Source organism: Babesia microti, chromosome II, assembly GCF_000691945.2.
Source record: "Babesia microti strain RI chromosome II, complete genome".
NCBI classification, from domain to species: Eukaryota; Apicomplexa; class Aconoidasida; order Piroplasmida; family Babesiidae; genus Babesia; species Babesia microti.
The window spans coordinates 902,027-922,986 of record NC_027206.1 but is presented as its reverse complement, the minus strand read 5'-3'; the positions used below and the strand labels follow the sequence as shown (position 1 = coordinate 922,986).

At 35.1% G+C, this 20,960-nt stretch overlaps 10 protein-coding genes across 10 annotated transcripts; 4 read left to right on the top strand and 6 right to left on the bottom strand.

The window, feature by feature from the left end:
• Positions 1-3: 3 nt before the first annotated feature.
• BMR1_02g02600 (DDHD domain) lies at positions 4-1,996 on the bottom strand (the record flags this gene model as incomplete). The annotated part of the gene is made up of 13 exons (XM_021481586.1): positions 4-260; positions 281-331; positions 406-688; positions 710-807; positions 835-864; positions 887-1,139; positions 1,162-1,233; positions 1,255-1,356; positions 1,379-1,480; positions 1,501-1,660; positions 1,683-1,870; positions 1,891-1,967; positions 1,990-1,996. The coding sequence occupies 13 exons, from the start codon at positions 1,994-1,996 to the stop codon at positions 4-6; spliced, it is 1,680 nt and encodes a 559-aa protein (XP_021338212.1).
• BMR1_02g02595 (hypothetical protein) lies at positions 2,753-3,096 on the top strand (the record flags this gene model as incomplete). The annotated part of the gene is made up of 5 exons (XM_021481585.1): positions 2,753-2,806; positions 2,829-2,879; positions 2,900-2,942; positions 2,964-3,010; positions 3,031-3,096. 5 exons carry the CDS (start codon positions 2,753-2,755, stop codon positions 3,094-3,096), a joined length of 261 nt encoding a protein of 86 aa, XP_021338211.1.
• Positions 3,151-4,311, top strand: BMR1_02g02590 (hypothetical protein; the record flags this gene model as incomplete). Its single annotated transcript, XM_012792828.1, has 1 exon — positions 3,151-4,311. The coding sequence occupies one exon, from the start codon at positions 3,151-3,153 to the stop codon at positions 4,309-4,311; it is 1,161 nt and encodes a 386-aa protein (XP_012648282.1).
• Positions 4,378-6,314, bottom strand: BMR1_02g02576 (DNA polymerase epsilon subunit 2; the record flags this gene model as incomplete). The annotated part of the gene is made up of 12 exons (XM_021481584.1): positions 4,378-4,454; positions 4,475-4,547; positions 4,568-4,911; positions 4,935-5,171; positions 5,192-5,321; positions 5,347-5,414; positions 5,435-5,474; positions 5,495-5,566; positions 5,589-5,792; positions 5,813-5,914; positions 5,935-6,084; positions 6,159-6,314. The coding sequence occupies 12 exons, from the start codon at positions 6,312-6,314 to the stop codon at positions 4,378-4,380; spliced, it is 1,653 nt and encodes a 550-aa protein (XP_021338210.1).
• Positions 6,315-6,650: 336 nt separating this feature from the next.
• BMR1_02g02575 (hypothetical protein) lies at positions 6,651-12,568 on the bottom strand (the record flags this gene model as incomplete). The annotated part of the gene is made up of 3 exons (XM_012792825.1): positions 6,651-9,922; positions 10,098-12,170; positions 12,247-12,568. 3 exons carry the CDS (start codon positions 12,566-12,568, stop codon positions 6,651-6,653), a joined length of 5,667 nt encoding a protein of 1,888 aa, XP_012648279.1.
• Positions 12,569-12,825: 257 nt separating this feature from the next.
• On the bottom strand, positions 12,826-13,738 carry BMR1_02g02570 (P-loop containing nucleoside triphosphate hydrolase, putative; the record flags this gene model as incomplete). Its single annotated transcript, XM_012792824.1, has 4 exons — positions 12,826-13,416; positions 13,437-13,541; positions 13,563-13,633; positions 13,654-13,738. 4 exons carry the CDS (start codon positions 13,736-13,738, stop codon positions 12,826-12,828), a joined length of 852 nt encoding a protein of 283 aa, XP_012648278.1.
• BMR1_02g02565 (Chaperone protein DnaJ) lies at positions 13,963-15,564 on the bottom strand (the record flags this gene model as incomplete). Its single annotated transcript, XM_012792823.1, has 5 exons — positions 13,963-14,031; positions 14,052-14,171; positions 14,192-14,297; positions 14,418-14,641; positions 14,662-15,564. 5 exons carry the CDS (start codon positions 15,562-15,564, stop codon positions 13,963-13,965), a joined length of 1,422 nt encoding a protein of 473 aa, XP_012648277.1.
• BMR1_02g02560 (mitochondrial fission 1 protein, putative (FIS1)) lies at positions 15,617-16,156 on the top strand (the record flags this gene model as incomplete). The annotated part of the gene is made up of 6 exons (XM_021481583.1): positions 15,617-15,685; positions 15,708-15,841; positions 15,865-15,955; positions 15,976-16,036; positions 16,057-16,092; positions 16,113-16,156. The coding sequence occupies 6 exons, from the start codon at positions 15,617-15,619 to the stop codon at positions 16,154-16,156; spliced, it is 435 nt and encodes a 144-aa protein (XP_021338209.1).
• Positions 16,417-17,028, bottom strand: BMR1_02g02555 (hypothetical protein; the record flags this gene model as incomplete). Its single annotated transcript, XM_012792821.1, has 1 exon — positions 16,417-17,028. The coding sequence occupies one exon, from the start codon at positions 17,026-17,028 to the stop codon at positions 16,417-16,419; it is 612 nt and encodes a 203-aa protein (XP_012648275.1).
• BMR1_02g02550 (importin subunit beta-1) lies at positions 17,184-20,296 on the top strand (the record flags this gene model as incomplete). The annotated part of the gene is made up of 2 exons (XM_012792820.1): positions 17,184-18,978; positions 19,350-20,296. 2 exons carry the CDS (start codon positions 17,184-17,186, stop codon positions 20,294-20,296), a joined length of 2,742 nt encoding a protein of 913 aa, XP_012648274.1.

The following is a 20,960-nucleotide window of genomic DNA, read 5'->3' as shown; positions in this document are numbered from 1 at the left end:
TAATTAATCTACAAATGGTCTACTAGCCATATTTTTGATTTGTCGTTCATTTTCATCCCCGGCCATAGTCCACTCATTTTCAATTAATGATTCATCACAATTTCCGCCATCTTTACCCTTCATAAAACTTGAAATGTTATTCCATGCAAAAGGTCCCACCGAGGGAGGTATTTCCTTCTCATCTTCCCTTTTCAAGGATTCACTCCTTTCTTTAGCTAATTCTGCAATCTCCAAAAATTCCAATCTATCTTTTTCATTTTCTAAATGTACATAAAAATACCCTGACATTCTGCTAATTCCATCGCCCTAATCTCAGTTTGACTCAAGCGATCTACATTACATGATATATATTTAGTTATTGATTTTAATTATAAAAAAGTTTATTTAACTCAAATAAGCCGTTACCTGCTAATGAGAATTGTCTTTTAGATCCGGTAATAGTACGTAAAATGAAGAATGCCATATCTTTGGCATTCCAATAGTTAAAATGTGAATTAATTAGAGCAATTGGATGTAAATAATGTTCAGTAGTCCCCTCTTGAAGTTGAAAATCGTATCTAGTTTTTAAAATTTGAGATCCTTGAAAATTAATCTGTGACAATTTCTTAGCAGATTCGTTGATTACCGTATCGTTTTTATCATCTGAGTAATCAGATGAGTCTGAGATGTATCCATCATCGCCAGATTTCTAAATAAAAAGCAAATATACCTCTTCAACAAAATTACAAGAATTATGTTTGGGATTACCAACAATAAAATTATCATACTTACTGGAAACTATCTCTGGTACATCGGAATTTCTCAATTCTAGTATTAATATAAATCATTACTTACTTGACCTAAAACTTTGTAATGATTTATTCCCTAAAATGAGAATCGAACTTACTGTCTCTGGAATCAGCGAGATTATTATCCAGAACACTATTGACATTTTTATTTGGATTCCACCAATTGGTTAGATTGTTAGTTATATTGCTAGCGAAATCAAAAATATTATCAACAATAAGCGATTTAGTTTGTTTAATATTGTTATCCCACTCATACCATTTCCTAAGTCCATTCGTTCTCCAATATGGAATTAGAACTGGATCTGGCAAATTTTCACAGTTTGGATATATTAGAGGTTCAAGTCTTGAAGCCTAATTTAGTTATTACTTATACCAATGGATCGTATGGATGAAATATGTTGTAGTAATTAATCCCTTCAGGCAATTCAAATTCGCCTTTCATGAACTAAATCAATAATATCTTTACATTAGGCTCATTAAAAGTTGCCATAACAGACATTGGGCTTGCAATAGCAAAAAAATGATCAATTTTGTGTTTAATTTTCGGCAATGGACCCTTTTTAAACGTCTAAATATACAATCTATAATACTGTTCTAGATGGCTTTCCACTTAATAAATCATGCATTAATACAGAACCCATTGAATAACCAATTGAAACAATTTTAGAATCTTTAAATCTATCAGATGAATGCTAAGTGAATATAAAGTTACATTTCTTAAACGATCAATTTCATTATTAATATCATCCGCAATACAATTAATTAAATAATCACAATAACGAGGATTGTAATAAAAAACGATATCAGACACGATAAGATAAATAAGTTGGCGATATTTTTTGATTGTAGGAAGGGACAATTTTTCAAATACTCTGTGTCAATAGCTTTAAATACATGTTTTGAGCATCTACAATATATTTTTTCCAATTAATCATATACAAATGATATTGTATATTACGATCATAATACCAATACCGTTTAACACTATCTAAAGCACATTTAAATGCTCTATATTTATCGACTAAACCATCATCCGTAGCGCCTATCCCATGTAAAACTATAAAAATATAATCAACTGGCCCCTAAGTAAAAAACCACACACTTTTGTCTTATCAAATTTAACATTTACATTCTTTCTCAATTTTTTACGTTCAATTTCCAGTTCTTCCGGAGTCAAATCTAAGTGATTAAACTGAATTACCGCCCATAGAGAAGGAGCACCACACTAAATCACTGATGAAGGGCTTTAGATCTGTAACATATAATGTATGAAAGCCTTAGCTTGGCATGTAAATTTTCATCAAGAATTTAGTAGGTCTAAATGAGAGACTAATAACTACAGGAACAGCTGTCGATATTCGAATAATACTTCAACATAGACCCGATACTGTTTTGTTACAAGAGATAATATCGATAACTTTGGAGCTATTTTGTATAATATATGAAATATTGTGTAAGAATCCTTCGAATTCTTACAATTTTATCGAACCAAAATAAATGAAACTTAAAATTTCATATGACAAAATCAAAGAGTAACAATTGTTCAACTTTAGAACTTGTAAAAATGTCTATTTGGATCTTTTGGAGAAAATTTGAATCTTAGAGATTCTGTAGATTGTAAACATATCAAACAGGATCAAAGATATATGAAATGTAAACAATTGTTAATTTAGATAATATGAAATCCTTTAAAATGCAAATATACATGGCCCAGATTGATGAATCCTAACATAGTAACATAATCTAAGTACAAATCAAGGTATGGAGACGTCGTTTATTTAGGTTGAGATTAAATAATATGTATTTGTGTCAAAAGTCAGATGTGGTTAAATTTGCAAATATGAGAAATATGGAAATATTAGTGTGAAAAATTATAATGAAATTTACCCAAGTGATCATTTTATAGTATTAGTAAATTTTAATTTTAATAATAGTAGATGGGGCACAGATTCTCTGCACACGTAATGAAATTGTCGCATTTAGTATACTCGTTCCTAGCTACACTTTCCCTTTTTAAGGCTAGTTTTAAATTAATTCCAGAATTCTTTAGGCTACAAAATAAATCCACAGACCTTTAACTCAAACCAATTGGTATTTTAAAAATAATTTAGATAATAGAAGTAGAACCAGCTGAAGAAAATACTGAGGATTATGGTATTTTAAAAGATAATTTAGTCGTTCCATTAGCTCTAATTCAGGATATCTACGGGATAAATTCAGAAGTATGGCATAACTAATTTAGCCTATATCAATCCAAGCCTTATCTTCATATTTGGAAACTGAAAAGGCTGATTCTAGTATTAATTAAACAATCATTATAAAACAAAATTCTTTACATATTTTATTTTATCAAATCATCAAAATGTATAAGAAAAATGGCATTAGAGTGTCTGTATTATCTCCTCCACTAACTAGAGCAAGATCTCAGTCATTATATAGTTATGCTAATAAAAAGCAATGCTCGATATACAAATTCAACTGCTTGTATAAAAAACATTTGTTTCAGAGAAGGAAGACATGGAGAGATGGGTTGTGTGTCGTTGAGAAAACTTTAGGGTTCCTTGTTGTGAAACTATATGAAATGGATGCTTATGGCCAATATTGTGATGCTTATATCGATAAAATTAAAATTCCAATACAATCTTTGAACAAAATTACTGGAAAAATGTTTGAAATGAGAGAGCATTTAGTAGAATTGTCAAGTATTCACGTAAACACCAATAAATCCATTAATCAACAACTACCAGTTTTGCCTATAAAAAGAAGAATTTCTCTTCGTAACACATCAAAAAATCCACTAAAAAACAAACCAACAATAATAACTGAAAAGATTGGGATTGATGAATATATTAAACTCGCATCAAATGTCACAGTTAATACGCAACATGTGAATTCACAAATAGACATCGATTCTACTTCCAAACATACAATAAATAACAGTTTTCGACGAGATCCCATTGATACTGTGCATCAAGATGGCATTATATATGAGAGCGAAATAATTTGCTATGATTGTGTACTTAGATCAAACACTTCGTATGACACTGCAAATAAATGCATAAGGGGGATTTCCCCTTATAGATGCAATAAATTAAATGAACACAGTTCTCCAGTCTCAAATGGTATCAAATCTAAATCGATTACATCAGATCTACGCAAACGAATAACCACAATTACAACTGATGATCCTGGTAACAATAACTTATTTGGACTGGCAAATATTGTTAAACCGATGGATAAAGAATCAAAAAAATCAATTTATGAGCTTTACACCGGGAGAACATCATTCAAATCGTCAGACAACTCTTCTAAATCATCAAAAGATAGTTCTAATGAAAATAATTTCCGTGAAATGAGTGAGGATTTGATGGAACAAATATCCATATTAATAACTAAAATGAATAATGCGAGATGTGAATTTACTCAGGCTTACAGAAATAATCTCTTATATCAAGCTAGAGCTACAACTAATGCAGCCATATTGAAATTGAAGGAGTGCATTAGAGTTATTCAAGTTGAATAATACAATCACATACTGATTAGTTACACTAAATGGGGCATGGCTGAATTGATGAAATCACTTGTAAAACTAGAGGGAATATTTGTCAAGTTTATTTTTCAAAGCATTGTACACAAAGAATGTTTTTGATGTTGCGAAATATGCACCTAAATTACATTAAACACACCTGAGTTTCCTATGATACATGTATCGGTAACTTTTTCCACAAAACAAGGCGCAGTTATATCGCCTAAACAAATCTAAATCACGACACACTTACAAAATCTGGTAGAGGACATAGCAGTTGGAACGAGTCCATTCTTGACACTATTTTATGCCTTTGTGGAGTGGGATATAAATGTGCTTGTCCAATCAAAGTATTGATGAACATTTTCACTAAGAATTCGGGAGATAGCACATTTTCATCAGAGTCGCTGGTGAATAGAGATGAGGAAAGCAATTCACCGAGGATCGGGTTGGAGAATAACACTAATCTCCTATCCATATGCCTTATCCTACATGGACTTGTTGTGAAATAAATTTTGGCACTAGGTACTGATTGTAGCAGATTCTCTCTCATTTTCTCTGTAAATTGCTCCAATATTGGCATCCTAGGAATTGTTTCTGAGTTAACTGATGCGTGTTACGATTGCAAATGCATGCGTCTCCTGGACCAGGAATAAATATCCAGTAACAATTTTCCAGTAAAATTTTGTATTTCACAATAACAAGCGAAAAGTCCTCAAACCCTTTCTTATAATCAATAAAAGTTTGATCGTCCAATATGAACCTCTTTTTTGAGAATGAAAAGGACCGGGAAGAAAAATTCCCCATAAAGATGAATCCAACTGGCAATGGCTGTGCAGTCGTTGAATTCACAAGTTCTAAATGAATGCCTAGTTACTTTGAAACAAAGATTCTAGTGCTGAAAGTGATGCTATATCGGTTAAGTTTACATTAGAAAGTATGATCCAGTAACTACTAACTTCTTTTCTAGAAGTTAATAACGATTCCCTATAAACACTAAATGTGTCCTATATATAAATTGCTATAGCTTACTATTTTTCTAGAATCTAAATTGCCACCAAAGACATCACCAGAGAAATAATCGAAGTCATCTCCCACATCTAAATGATCATATTTATACCGAAGGGTGGGTGCATGATTTCAGTTGCGATAAAATATCTCTACGTCACGTTTTATTTACCTCTGGCAATTGGATTGTGCCAGAAACCAGCACCACATGTCCATCGCAGTAAATCCCTTTATGTATTTTGCACTAGATAAATCGGCAACGTTACCCCTTTTATGTTTAGTACCAGTTCAAGTTGAGCGCCCTGGATGCAGAAATCTCCTTGTCTATTTATGCTCAAATTCCCAATCAAATGTTGAGTTCCCTTAGTAGATATGGATATTGCATCTACTATTTGAATAACTAATTTATCATTTGAGTCATTATCAGAAACTCGCGTCCACAAAACAACCGATTTATGTCGTTTAGCGCGCTAGATTACAATTTAAATACTTGAAACAATATCTGAAATCTTGTTTGATACATTTCAGTAAAGACTTTGTCAAATTTTGTTGCATCCGTTCTACAAATCGATCGATTACTTCTGACAAATTTCTAAATAATTCTAGTCGCACCCTCTTATTTTTATCAAAATACAATGGTGCAGAATCATTAATAGCAGTGTAAATTTCAATTGCATCACCTATTTCAGATTTATACTCGTCAAAATCCCCTTGGGAAAACATTTTAGGTGCGTTTAACCTACTATCTTCTACAATTGTGCTCTAAATTAGTCATTTTTTGCAAAATTTACATGAAATTTCATAAAAAATCGAGTAACCCGTGCCAACAGACTTACGTGTTCTGAACCTAATGTTTGGCAGACTTGGGAAACGTGCTCATTATCATCACCAGGTTTCCAAAACTGTTCCATTATGTCAAATGCAGTTGACTCCGTGTTGGAGATTCTGGAAGTTTCCAGATAATCTGCAAAATTGATCTTAGTTTCATTCATCTTGACTGCAACCACGTGTGTATAGCCTTACCGTTGTATACTAGTATATATATATATATATGATAATTAGACACTCGAACTCATGGATATAGGCTATGCTTTATAAGACGCAAGTACACAACAGAAACATTAAAAATTATTATATTATAATGACACTTCTCCACTCTTGGAATCCAATGAAATGCGGCCAACGCTTCTTGACTGACTATTTTATGACTATATATGTGTGACGAATGAATTAAATTACTCATTCACTTTAAAAAATAAAAATTAATATACAAATTTCATAACAATTAGAGATGTGACAGTCAGAAAGCATGCGCTTTCGCACAGTTACTAATTGATGGCCTGTCTCCCCCCACCCATTATAGCTTCATACTTTTTCATAACCTTCAACCCTAGCTTTGCCAATTTCGGATGCCGTTTCCTCTCCGTGTTAAGGGGGGTGTCAGTATTGAGTGAAATTGTGAGAAATGTGATCAGGTTGGCAAATTGTGATTGTGCCGAAGCAGTATCTCCTATGCCAGACCTGCAAGTTTGTATACAAAGGTCATTTATTGATGACAGAAGTGTGGAAGCATCTCCCTTATTGGCAATTTCTGCCAAATATCCATTTTCTAAATCTTTTTTGGCAATATACGACACGTAAGATACTAGAGCATCGTGCGCTTTGCTGTAGATGGATTTTTGCGAGGCATCGGGCAGAGATTCCAACAATCTATCACACAATAAACCAAATTCACGTCTTATAACAGATATTTTGTCACATCCACCTAGATGTATTAGGTTCAAAATTATTCTCCATGCAATAACATTTTCCAAAACCATAATTGAGGCCTGTGTTTTCTTGAAAACCCTTTTCCTACCAGCCTTAGTTAGCGATCTTGATGTGGATGAAGTAATTCTTTCATCCAGTTCAGTTATTTCCATCTCAGAAGATATCAATATCAAATTATGCAGCGATACAATGTACATATTGATATCCGCTGGGTAATTTGTGTCTAATTTTTCAGAACTCAACAAATGGTCACCGAAATCTTCCGATTCCAAAATGTCACTAATTGCTTTGGCAGAGCTCTTTAGCTTGCGTCCATTATCTATTACATTATCATATTTAAGAATACGGGCCAGCTCCTCAGTATACTTGCCTATAACCTTCTCGGACATCTCAAAAATTGGTGCAATGAGCCATTCAATGGGCGCTGAGAATTTAAAACAAATACACACAGTGTGCCTTAGCAACGACACCAAATCAGAGACCCAACAGGAATAATGGATTCCTTTAGCCGTAGATATCGGCTTAAAATCGTCCTTAGCAACCGTTTGTGAAACCATATTTATCACAGAATCCAAGCGGCGCGTCAAACCCACCAAAAATTTATCCTTAAATAACAACATAAATTGGTTAATTATAGCCTCCTTAACAGCAAGCACATCTTCGAAATCACTGGGCGCCATAAGCACTGTCTCAAATGAATTGAATAATTTATCAGTACATGGCAATATTTCGTTATCCTTCCAATTGCCAACCAATTTCTCCAGATATGGAAACAGGATTATATTGATTGACTCATAGAACTCTATTCGTAAGTTGCTAAATTCAACATAGTCCTTGTGCATTCGCTCAAATTTCCTGGCCTTATCAAATAAACTTGTAATTATTTTGGACATCTTCTCAAACTTTTCTCCCATCGTCAAATTGGCCTTAGAAAACTCATTCTTCTCCATTTCAAGTACAATGTTAGCCTCAGCGAGATTGTGCACCGCCTTTCGTAATAGGGATTTATTTACAGGTAGTTTGTCAATCAACACTTGTCTACCCCTAAAAAGTTTGCGCCTGCAATTCTGCTCCGCCTTTATGAAGAAGGGGTCGAGATAGAGCACAGAGGTGCCGAAACAATTATCGTATTCATCGCCAAACAAACTTCTAAGCGCAAATAACGCCATACAATTTTTCTCATACTTTGACGCTCGAAATAAAGATATGCCATCATGATCATCAAAAATATCACCCCTATCATCGCTACCATAGAAACTGTCCATTTTCAATCCCTTCAACAAACTTGCCGTTACAAATTGAAAGGCCCTAAAATTAGATAAATGCGCAGATTCGAGGTATTTATTATGGGAACGAATTGCCATATCCGAATTTGCAGCGTATACTTCAATTGGTAGTAGCACGGGCACGCTCAAGAGTTTATCAAATGCATGTATGGACGCATGGAGTGAGATTAGAACACGTGGACTGCTCCAACAAGTTGTTTTTGTGCGTTTTACGCTGTTAAATACGTGATTATACAACAAAAGTGAGTGTATGTACAGAGGAATGAGTGTTATTTGCGTCTCTGGCCTGGTCAGTGTTTTAAAGCCCTTCTTATCAACTCTATTTAACACAAATAGATTGGGTGAGACTCCAATTTGAAGGACTGTGGATGCAATTAGAATTCCTTGTAGTACTTGGGGAGATTCTTGTGATAAACAAGCAGATTCTGATCCAATGCCGTCAATTGGCACAACACTGTAACACCTTGATAATAAGTTGATTAGTATGGGTTCTTCAAAAGACCAAAATTGCGATAGTTTAATTGGCTCAAATGGTTCGGTAAAGTATTTACAGATTGGGTTATCACTTCCCATCTTGTACTTTGTATGATTTATCCCACTAGTCCTTTTTTTAGCACTCCATCCAGTTGAATTACTACTGTTCCCGCAGAAGCAGGACGACATACACCCATCATCTGTTTGTATAAATCCCCATTCGTGCAAAAGAGACAAATTCTCATCGGCATAAACACTCATGTCGCAGGCGAAACTGTGATTCACATTACACTTTGTGGTAGCATTATTGTCCATAGTGTTATTACCTCGTATAACTTTGGAATCTGCGCTAAAACAGTTGCGCCCACTGAGTGTAAACTTCTCAGTCTTTTCCACAACCTCAACAACATTAGACATCATCTCTAGTAGCTTAAGTAATTCACACTTTCCCAATTGGGAAGAGACAGTCTTACTGGAATTCAGTCGCTCCGTGTACATAACCTTTAGTTTGGCTACTATCCTAATTGTTTTGAGTAGCAATGAAGATATATGTTTTGCCAATCCAAAAAATTCGTTATCCTTAGAGTTGGTAGGTTCGAATAATTCGGTAAAATTGCCAACACTATCGCCACCATTGATTATAGACTCCCAATTTTCAACCACTAGAGGACCAAATTTAGGTGAGTACCTAACCATCCTCCACAGCTTTAGCGCAATTGTAAGGTGGATAAGGTGTAACTGCCTGTAACACCACTTATAGAAATCCGGGAAGTCGTATATTGACTGGTTTATACCTCCAATTCTTATATCATCCTTATTCCAACTATCTATTAGAAGTGCCACGCGGTAACGCACATCTAGGGGATGGATCGAGAAACCGTTTTCCTCAAATATATTACTTTGGAATGAATCTCTGCTGCACATAAGTGAATTCAAAAGTGAATTTGTTATGGGCGAAGGTGCTTTCTTTTCCCTAAACAAATCAATAAGTTGCCTAATTATCCCTGTACAATGTTCAAACAATCCGACATTTGCCAACAAGTATATTTGTAACTCGGCATTCGGGTTGTCTAAATAAGAAGGTATATATATTAATTTTTTACAATTGGGGGTTTCACAAACAAAAGATGTATATATAATTAATAAATCATTCGACCAACCAACCTATTTAGTTTTGATTATCAATTATTTATCGCATGTAAGTGACAAATAACAATACATAAATAAACTAATAAATATACTTACCCTTAGACTTATTATCAAATCTTTGGTGCAAAAGAGGGTGGTTAATGTAAGAATTTAAAAAACGATGGACCAGCATAAGCGTCTCTAGAGTTACAATGTCCCATTGCTCAGAATCCATGAAAATGTCGTTTAATTGTATTCCAAATAATTTGTTTCCAAATCTACATGCATCTTTACCGCCATTAGTACCTTTGGCAGCGATTTGTGTCATACATACAGGGTACAAGTCATGCCGCTGCAAAATGCTACTGGGTGGGAGAGTATCCTTGCATCTCCAATCGCACCATTTATCCACGTCCTTAACGTCCCTAGTAAACAATGATAAATTCAGTAAATTTTCAAAGTAATCAAAAAGTCTGTTTTGCTTATCCACCAGCAATTGGTCCACGCTTGTGAATGTATCCATTGCAAAATATTTTTCCGGAAGCGGGACGTGTGAAATTGATTTTATCTCCCTCACATCAGGTTTATCGTTAGGGCTATACGAATATTCATTCTTCTCGCTAGTGGTTAGCGTATTGGCCGTTTTTGACAAACTTGTGGTTAGTAGGGTTGATGAAAAGGTACCGCTTTGGGTACAAGCAAAGTCCCTAAATGTAAGTTCACTTTCTTCCTTCTTAATTTCAGTATTGTTTAACTCATTATCCATCTTAATAATCTTTGCATTATCGGTTTTATTGCCGTCTGATGCCAACGGCGAATTTAGTTCATTTAGCTTGTGCAAAGGTAACTTGAGTGCCGGATCTGCTACACTAGAAGTATTCGAACCTAGCTGCTCATCGCTCTCTTGCAATTCATCAAGTTTGAGCTCATTTCTAGCAGTGGACATTGATATACTCGTAGGTGCAGTGGTTCTAGATGTAGATGCTGAAGTTCGGGACGTTTTAAACTGTTCGGATGAATTGAACAGATCAGTAACCGCTGGTATAGCAGATCTCGCTGTTACGGCGTCTAATGAAGTTCGTGCCGTCGTAAAGTTTTCAATGCCAGTTGTCCTATCGGTATAAGAGGCAACACTAGTGAATGATCTGGCCGTTGCTGATAAATCCTCATCACTAGGTGGAATCGAATTTATGCTTGGCGTTTTATCCCTAGAGACGCTAAAGAGTGACAAAATGCTACTCTTCTTGGAATAATTATCATTTTCTCCGCATAAAGAATAAGTGTAAACGCACTCCAATGCCCCTGGATGTTTATCTAATAACTTTACATCGTCATAATCGTATTCCCTAGAGTGAATATGAATTGATTTAACCCTAGAGCCCATTAGATTTTTCACAAAACTGTTGAAGTCACCCAAAGGTGAGAAATCGTCACTTAATGAATTCCAAACCTTAATTAATGGTGAATAATTCTTTTGCTCACACTCAACATGTACTTTGATCCACATTTGAAGTGCTCGGGATATGGTGCAAAGACGATTCATTTCCCAATTTGTAAATTCATTTACAAGATTTTCCGCCACATCCGTAGGGCAATTTTGGGCATTAGACACCTGGTAACCAATCTGATCCAAACTAACAATAGAAGAAACATCACTTGATTCTGATGTTTTGGTTAATTGCCGCAGTTCCGGTGCCAGTGCAAACAATTCTTGTAGGTATTTGCCCAAATTCTCCTTGGCCTTCATCGTATGTCTAATGGCCGAACTAATCGCCGTCTTTGTTTTGGCATCTAAGTGCGATGATGCAAGATCTCTAACCTTTACATTATCCATATCATCAGTGTTAATGCCAATATTCTTAAGTGCCATCTTCACCCTTTGTACAATCTCGTTCTCCTCAACAATACACTCTTGTAATGATTCATGTGATTTTAAAACGTGCGATATACCCTTCTGCACTTTGGAATTTGTGTATTTACCATTCATAGACATCATCTGCAGGTTGGGTATGAAGTTAATAACCCCGCTTATTGGGTCATTTGATGGACAACTTTTACCATCTTCTGCAGGTTTGACTAACGATTGGAGTTGATTTAGTACATCGTTTGTTATAGTGCTATTTAGCTTTTCAAATTCCATACACATCGACCCAAAGAGAGCCCCTATGCCACTCCATACTGTTAACAAACCTAAATTAGTAAAATTTGTTGAGAAATAAAAAATCAAATAATTTTTGTTTAAAAATTAGTAATAAACTATTCATACCCGCTTGTTCGGCTGTGGTACTAGCGACGATGGCAGTGTCAAATTCTTGGGTGTCAGATTTGTGCTGATCGCCCCTAATAAGCATAACTGCCTGAGACACATCCGGGTGGACCGTTCCAGCTGCCACAATTTTATGAAATGCATCCGCTTTGTGCTGCAAGACTTTTAGTGCACTGGAGAAGCTCTGCGTAGCCTTTGCAAAATTTTCAAAGAGATCGCAAAGCATTATGCAATTGTCCCTGCCAACATCTTGCTTCAGTTTAAGCAGAGGCAGCAGTAATTGTTGTTGGCTCACTGGGAGCTTGGACAAGGAGTACTCCATCTCTACTTCTGGGGTAACGAGCTGTTCTAGTGTTATCTACATTGAAATTATTCTCAATTTAACACCCCCTACTAGCACATTTGTGGCGAAAACTCAACATCAATGCATCATATAGACTCACTGTAACTCATAATGTTCATATTTAAGTCATATGCTAAGTAACTCTTATGTCTACCCATATACGTATAGTAAAGTGATTGTTTCAACAACAAATTTTGTGTTTACACATTCTCGTAACATAAAAATGATTGTTTTGCTCAGCTTCTGCCAAAAATGCACTGCTGTACCTTTTCCAATTCACATCTATTCCCATCCTCTTCATCACAATCAATTGCATCATTACAAAATTTGTCAATAAAACAATAATCCGCATTGTTATTGTATGAGTCAAAACATGAGATCTGCTTTACATAGCAACTTCTAAAATGTAAATTGAAAGATCGCTTGAATCTAAATGTAAACACTTCAAAATCAGTTTCCATCGGTACAGTCAATAAAACGACTGTATTTTTATTATCCACTCCATCTGCAAGCCCATGGTAATGTGATTGTATGATTTTTTGCAGATCATTTTTGCCTATTTTCAATGTTTTTGTATATACCAAAAGTAAAGTAAATTGCGATTGCAATTTTTTAAGTTCCCTGTAGCATTGGTTCAGTGTTTTGTTAAACTCCTTCCCTTTAAACGTATTTTTCGACCAAAAGTTTAATTGATCAACTGCAATAACACGAATTCCCCTGTTTTCCCTCAAATAATCGCTTAAAATATCTAATATCAACAACAATTGGGCTGGCGATGGGACAGGTATATATATTATTTTATCAAAATTAATATGGGTATCAAAATCCTGAATGAATAATCATTTACCAAGGATTCTGAAATATTTTTGAATCTGGAGTAAGTAAAATTTATATAAGTATCTAGGTACAACACTTTAGTGTCATTTCTAGCTAATAATTCCACAATATAACTCTACATAAACGGTAGATTTACCTTCAAAATAAAAGTATTTATTGCGCTATCACTAGATAATATACAAAGTGTTTCTCCAAAACAAAGATAATCTGAATGTAAGCATGTATACCATTTGGAATAAAGTTAAATTTAAATATTTTAGGCCTATCGCCTAAACGCTCCAAAGCATCCTTACAATCACAATCGAAGAGCATTTATAAGGTAAACATTGTTTAAAATTTACAATTACAAATACTAAATGCGTATATACATTAATTTACATTATAGAGAATGATTAGTCCAGGGGCAAGTATTACCACACAAGGTCACCTCACGTATAATATATCGATAATAGCATTAATACTACATTGGGGGTTGTTACTCACAAATTTAAGAATAAATTATTCGTAAATATTTCATGTGAAATACAAACTCATGTCTACTTAAGCTGGATTATCTTTTCCAACAAACTCCTTTCTTGTTTATCTACAGATTTAGGCAGCGCAACCTATATAAATATACAAATACCTCAATTCTACAAATGTGTTTCATGGGAATAGACTCGTTTGGAACTTGTATTTCATCTCCATGTTGAGTACCGGGAGGGATTTCAAGCGATACAACTCCTCCACATGTTTCCAATTTTATCTAAATTAATTGAAGCTTACAGTAGTACCGAGTATAGCAGCTGCATATGGCACTGTGACGTCGGAATATATATTTTTACCCATTCTATACATATGATCATGCTCTTTTACTCGTAAAGTTACAACTCTATGTTACTATGAATAACACACAATTAATGCATGGAACGAATTTATTGACGATTGATAATACGAATATTAAATTTAAATAGACCCATATATGCGAAAAATATAGAGAAGGCAAACTTACAAATCACCAGCTTTGCCATTAGTGCCATATACATTTCCCTGGTTCCTAATCAAAAGCCTGGCGCCGTCATATACATTTCGCGGAACCTGCACTTGAATAGTTGCATTATCAACTTTAACTTGTCCAGTATTGTCACATAAATCACATTTTTTCGCCCTAGATTTACCAATTCCTCCACATTCCGAACATTCCTTTGATGATACGAATCCCGTTCCCAATTTATCCTAAATCAACTATGAACTACCTTCCCATCCAGACCATATCCATTGCAACTCTTACATGTAGTTAAATTTTCCAAACATTTACAATTTTCAAGCCTCGAAATTGTCACTGTCTCATTTCCACCCATAATTGCTCTTTCAAAGGGGATGGTAAGTGTTGTATGCAATTTTGTTCCGTTTGGTTTAATCAATTTGGGTATCAAGCTGATCATTTCATTAGAATCTTCATCAGAATAATCATCATCTGTGCTCATCTCTAGAACCATTTCGTCAGAATCACTGGTAAAGTCGTAATCTGACTCTAAAACGTTGTAAAGATTTTCTGGGAAGTAATCACCATCATCGTGATAAAATTGGTCAATATTACTATCATTATATCCGCTTTCCTTCTCTAGAGATTTTTTTGCCACCAACTCATCGTAAATGCGTCGAGTATTTTCATCAGATAGGATCCTATAGGCTTCATTTATCATATCTATAACATTGGAATCTACATTTTCAAGCGGTTTAAGTGATTCAATCAGATTTTCATACTGATTCTTGATGTCTTCTCCAGATGCATACTTGTCCAAATTTAAAATTCGATAGTAATTCTTCAGCCTTTTCCCTTGTATTAAATTTCCACGCTCAACATCAGAACCAGATGATATATCTGATTGTTCATTACCATCAACCTCACTGGAACTTGTGCCAAGTTTATACTTATTCAAATTGTTGTAGCTCTTGCCAATCTTTGATGGTCGTATATAGCATGCGAAAGTCGAGAATAGAACATTGGTAGGAGTGCATAAAGACAAACCATTTATATTCCTCCTATCCACACCATGCGATTGCCTTATACACTCGGAAAATGTTATATTACAACTAAATATGCAAAAGAGGCGTATTAAAGCAGATGTAAATACGTAAATTGGTTTCCACCTCATTAGTTCCACAGCCCTATCATCACTGGTATACGTGTTACCCTGGGGTATATCCATGGATGGACAAACGGAACAACAATTGATTGAGGAAAATATCGAAAGATTTAGGATACTTTATCAATTGGTAAGATTGACTTACATATTAGCATTTGGACAACAATGAACCCTCTCCCACCGCTCAATTTAATTATGCATGTGCTCTAGTCTGCTCCAATCAGCGATCACATAATGACACAGCTATATATCTCTTAGATGAATTGGTTCGCATTAGATATGAAAGGTAATCATAGGGACTTATGCTAGTGAAGAATGTTTTTATCAACTCGCTCTTGCACATATGAAACGCAGAAGTTTCGTCAAGTCAAAGGAATACTTGGATCGTATCATTGCACTGGCAACTTGAATTTGATTTAGGAGGGTTCTAATCAACGTGTAATGGCACTTAAATCAGTAGTCGTTTCATTACTAGCTCAGGGTAATTCAAATTTAACGCAGATACTTTCATGGGCGGATTACTTGGCGCCACTGCAGGTAACCTCTGATTGACTCAGCGTTCGCAATAATTCTCTTCTTCACAATGAAAAGGAATACCTAAATCAATGTGTTATAACACAACACACTTATTTTAAAAAATTAATAAGTTGTACAACATAGCCAAATTAAATGCCTTTTGAAATTATAGAAATTAATCAACTAATATTGTAATATTGTTACAATTTTGCATATTTTTTCGTGCAAAAACAAGTTGTCAATAGCCTCCAAACCTCCTTACATTGCCTTTCTTCATCTGATAAATGTAAATTTACCCAATAATAATTCGACGAAATTGGAGCTCAAAAATTTACAAAATGAAAACTAGTAATCAATAAGCCCAGTGCCAATGTCATAAAGGAATATTATAAAAAGGACATTGATATAGAAGAGTCGATGGTTTACAGACTCGGTTGCCCTTTTAGTTGCTGTATAATACAAAATAGGGACTACTGGTTTATGTGGTTTTCCAACGCTTGATTTAGTTGATCCATTCCCCGAAACTAAATCTTGTATTATACCCGTTGGGCTACTGAGACTTGCAGGTTGTGATTGTTTCTGCGACCCAGGCGGTTTTATAACATTAATTGCTGATTTATCCACCTTATTAACAGACTTTTTCTTTGAACTCTGACTAGACTTGACCTTGGTGGTGGAAAATAATCTATGGTTTGTGGCTAGCGATGTAAATGTGTAATTATTGCATATAAGTGATGCAAATGAGAGTCTGAACATGGGCCTGATGTAATTTGTATAGTGGTTAAAGTGACCATGATACATATTAGTATGAGATACAGTGTTTGTGAAGCAAGATCGTGATTGAATAGTTAAAGGGGAAGTCGCACTATAAAATGAAATATAATATGTTTGGTGCAGAGTGGCTGCAACAAATCTATTTGCGAGCGAAGTGTGAAAATCGGGCATTAAGTACCTCATAAGTAGCTTGTAGAGAGAGAAGGGGGTTGGTTAAACGAGGGAATAAAGATTCCTGCACACTACCCCACACCTAAACTTTCAAAAAGGGGCATTCCCTTTAAGACACCTGAATAAATTAGTCCACCAAATATACCCCAATATTCCTCCATAAAAAGATGGATGGAACATTGCTGGGACTTTTGGAGGCTAGTTTAGTCCCCAACTCTCCCTTTTTCGTGGAATCGCAGCAAAAATTGCAACATGCCAAGGATGTCAATTTACCCGAGTTCATCTGTGCCCTTAGTGACCAAATTGTAAATCCACTTGCTTCTCCAGGTGCTAGACATTTGGCTGGAATTTTGATTAAAAATTCATTTGAACGAGATGGTAAAACAGACGAGGAACAAAAGGCTAAATTTTGGTCCCAGGTTACCCACGAGACTCTAACGTACATCAAAAATAATATGATAAATATCATGAAAAATCCAAATGAATTGCAATCTATAGTTTTGACAGCATGTAGTGTCATATCTAGAATTGCGGAAGTAGAGTTATCTAGGAAGACCTGGCCTGACTTCTTCTCCATAATGTTAGAAATGGCAAGCTCTCCTAAACATTGTGAATGCAGAAGTTCATTGACTTGCCTATCTTACTTGATAGAAGATTTGGCCAGTATTTATGAAAACCATGGGACAATGTTACTTGACACTACTCAAATTGAGAATCTCCTACCCGCTGTTGTTAAGGGAATGTATGCTGAAGATATTTTAGCCAGAAAAAGTGCTGTCAAATGTCTTGGATACATGCTCTGCTTTATTCACTCCAACATTTCAAACGAATCCCAAAGAGTTGTAATTATTGATGCCATTTGCAGCAATTGCGCAGCAAGCGCAGAACCAGAGCTTCAAACTGCTGCATTTGATGTTTTGGTCCAATTTGCCAATGAGCATTATGATTTCGTCGGCAAGATATTACCGACAATTGCACCATTGCTTTGGCAAGCAATTGACTCGGGTATTGAATCTGTAGCCATTCCTGCGTTGGAATTTTGGAATACTATTTGTGAAATTGAAATTGAAATGGATGGGAGGGGTGAAAAGAGCTGTGAATATATGAAACAAGCAGTGTCATTACTGTTACCTAAAGTACTGTATACCATGACATTGCATGAACATGAGCATCATACTGTGGATTCATGGACTCTTCCTATGGCCGCCGGAGTTTGCTTGAGTCTATGTGCCCAAGTTGTTAGGGATGAAATTGTTGCTCCAATTCTACAGTTTGTTATGGCTAACTTCGCATCCCCTGAATGGAATAAACGAGAAGCAGCCGTTCTTGCGTATGGCTATTTACTCGAGGGCCCGAATAAGAAGACACTTGAACTACTGGTCAAGGATAGTTTTTCACGCTTGTGTGATGTGCTATCGGATCCTTCTATTGCTGTACAGGATACTGCAGCATGGACCATTGGTAGAATTGCGAATTTTCATGCGCCAGCAGTTTTGCCATTACTTGGTTCACCGAATCATGAGCATTCTAATTTCTCTAAGATTTTAAGGGCCTTGTTCCAACCTGCACGTGTGGCAGTGAATGTATGTTACTTCCTATCAGAGATGACTGAAGTTGGACACCAACTAGATCACACTTATCAAGGAGATCCAAATTACCACGTGGATTCGTCATTTTCCATTGTATGCAATGCATTGGTTGAAAGGTCTACTAGGCCCGATGCATTTGAACGTAATCTAAATACATTCATATATTCCTGTATCTGTTCATATGTGTCCAATGTATCCGAAAAGTGTTTGAATGATTTGCAGAAGATGATGGTGCACTTTTCACAAAATCTTAGTAACATAATTGGTTTGGCGTTCACTGACCCCGATTTTGACCCCTATTCTGGCGCTTCGTCTATAAACGTAGATATTAAAAAGACGTTGGCTAGGGTAAAAATAGTCAATAAAAGTATAGGTATGTACCATTTCTCGATACAAATCATTGGTTTGTATGTAAAACCGTGGATTTATTGTGTATTTTATTGTATTTAATTCACAAATGTTTACCATGTTAACTCTATTTATTGTGTTTAAAATTATGAAATTATTTAATGAATTGTAATTTGCTAATTAAAATTTATTTATTCGCGCAAAAGTGCCATCTCTTGTTCAATTACGATATAATTATTATTTCTACGTACGTTTATGCTAGATTAACTTACTCAACATGAATTCCTCCAATATATGTAATTTCCACATGAATATGTAAAATTCACAGTGTTGACTATTAATATTAACAAAAAAATCATGCAAAGCAATGCAAATTTGTTTATACAACCAACTCAGATGCTTCTGATGCTGCCGACTTGATTTGTGGTGTAGTACAAGTGCTGACTACTAGATTGGGACTTGATGTACTCCCATTCGTACCACGTATCTGGGTTACACTGGATTATTATATTGCATATCTAACTTGTTCAGTTGACTCTGGTGGATTGTGCGCTGGGAATCAGGGACAAGAGCCCATGTGGGATAATTGTTCAGAAGATGCACTGTTAGCTCTTTCAGCATTGATAAATGTATCTGGTGATTTACTAATTCCATTTGCTGAAAGACTGGTACAGATTGCAAAAGGATGTTTGATCTTTGGTGCACCTTCAATAGTGAAAATAAGTATTGAATTGGTATCTGATTTATCACGTTTGCTAAACAATTTGTTAATACCTCATACACCTGAAATGTTAAATAAACTATTTGAATTGCTAAGGGATCCAGCATCTGACAAATCACTAAAACCTTTAATCGTACTTACTTTTGGCGATATAGCCATGGCGATAAATGGAAGTTTTGTTTCACACCTAACTCCAGCGATGCAATTGCTGCTACAGGCCGCATCTACTAGGCACGAAATGGGCCCTGTTGATAATGAAGAATGGATTTATTACGTGAACCAACTTAGAGAGAGTGCTTTGCAAGCCTTTACAGGTATCGCATACGGCCTGAAAGAAGGAAATTGCTTAGAACATTTTCAACCATTTGTACAAACTATATTAGAATTTGTTCAACAAGTTGCGGATACCAAAGATGGATTTTTTTCATCATCTACACTATTATTGGCTATAACTTTGGTGGGAGATCTAGTTGCTGCTTTTGGGCCTACTTTATCTAAACATTTGACTGAATCACCTCTTTTGGCCAATTTAGAAAATAGGGTATCGCGTCTGGAAAATGGCCCCGAATCCTCTCAATGCAGGGAAAAGTTGCTCTGGTTAAGAAAGGTCACCTTCAATTAATTTATTTCATAACGTTATTGGTCTTTTATTCGACGATTCTGTACTTTCCCTGTGATTTTGATATGGATTAACATGGAAAATATAGAAACTTAAACTTTACATGTTTTGTATTTACTAATGAAGTCTTACAACAATAATAACTAAACCTCATTGTGCTTTATAATCGTGTACAACTATTAATAATTGCTATGTAATATCAATTTACAACTATTTGTTTTATATATGAGTCACGGCATTATTTGAGTGTGCACTATTGATGTACAGATTCTGGCGTAAGCCTAAACATTCTAACCCTCTAATTCTACCCTCAAATATACTCTCACGACCACTATCAAATAATTTACGATTCGTTTATACTTCAGCCTATGTACGATAAACCGATATTTATCAATTTTATATCATACTACGGACAATATTAGCACATCTATATAGATACACACTTATTTAGTTTTACATATGCGTATATAGTTAGTTATTTTTTATTCAACACCTATATATAACGCAATAATGCGAATTTAACGTTAAACATATATGTATGTATACATAAGGATGTGCGTATACGTAAACATACAATATTGATAATTCTGTAGAATGTTTATAATCCACATATGCATTTAGGAATATAAATGCATAAAAGTGTTCTAAAATATAAGTTATCTGTATG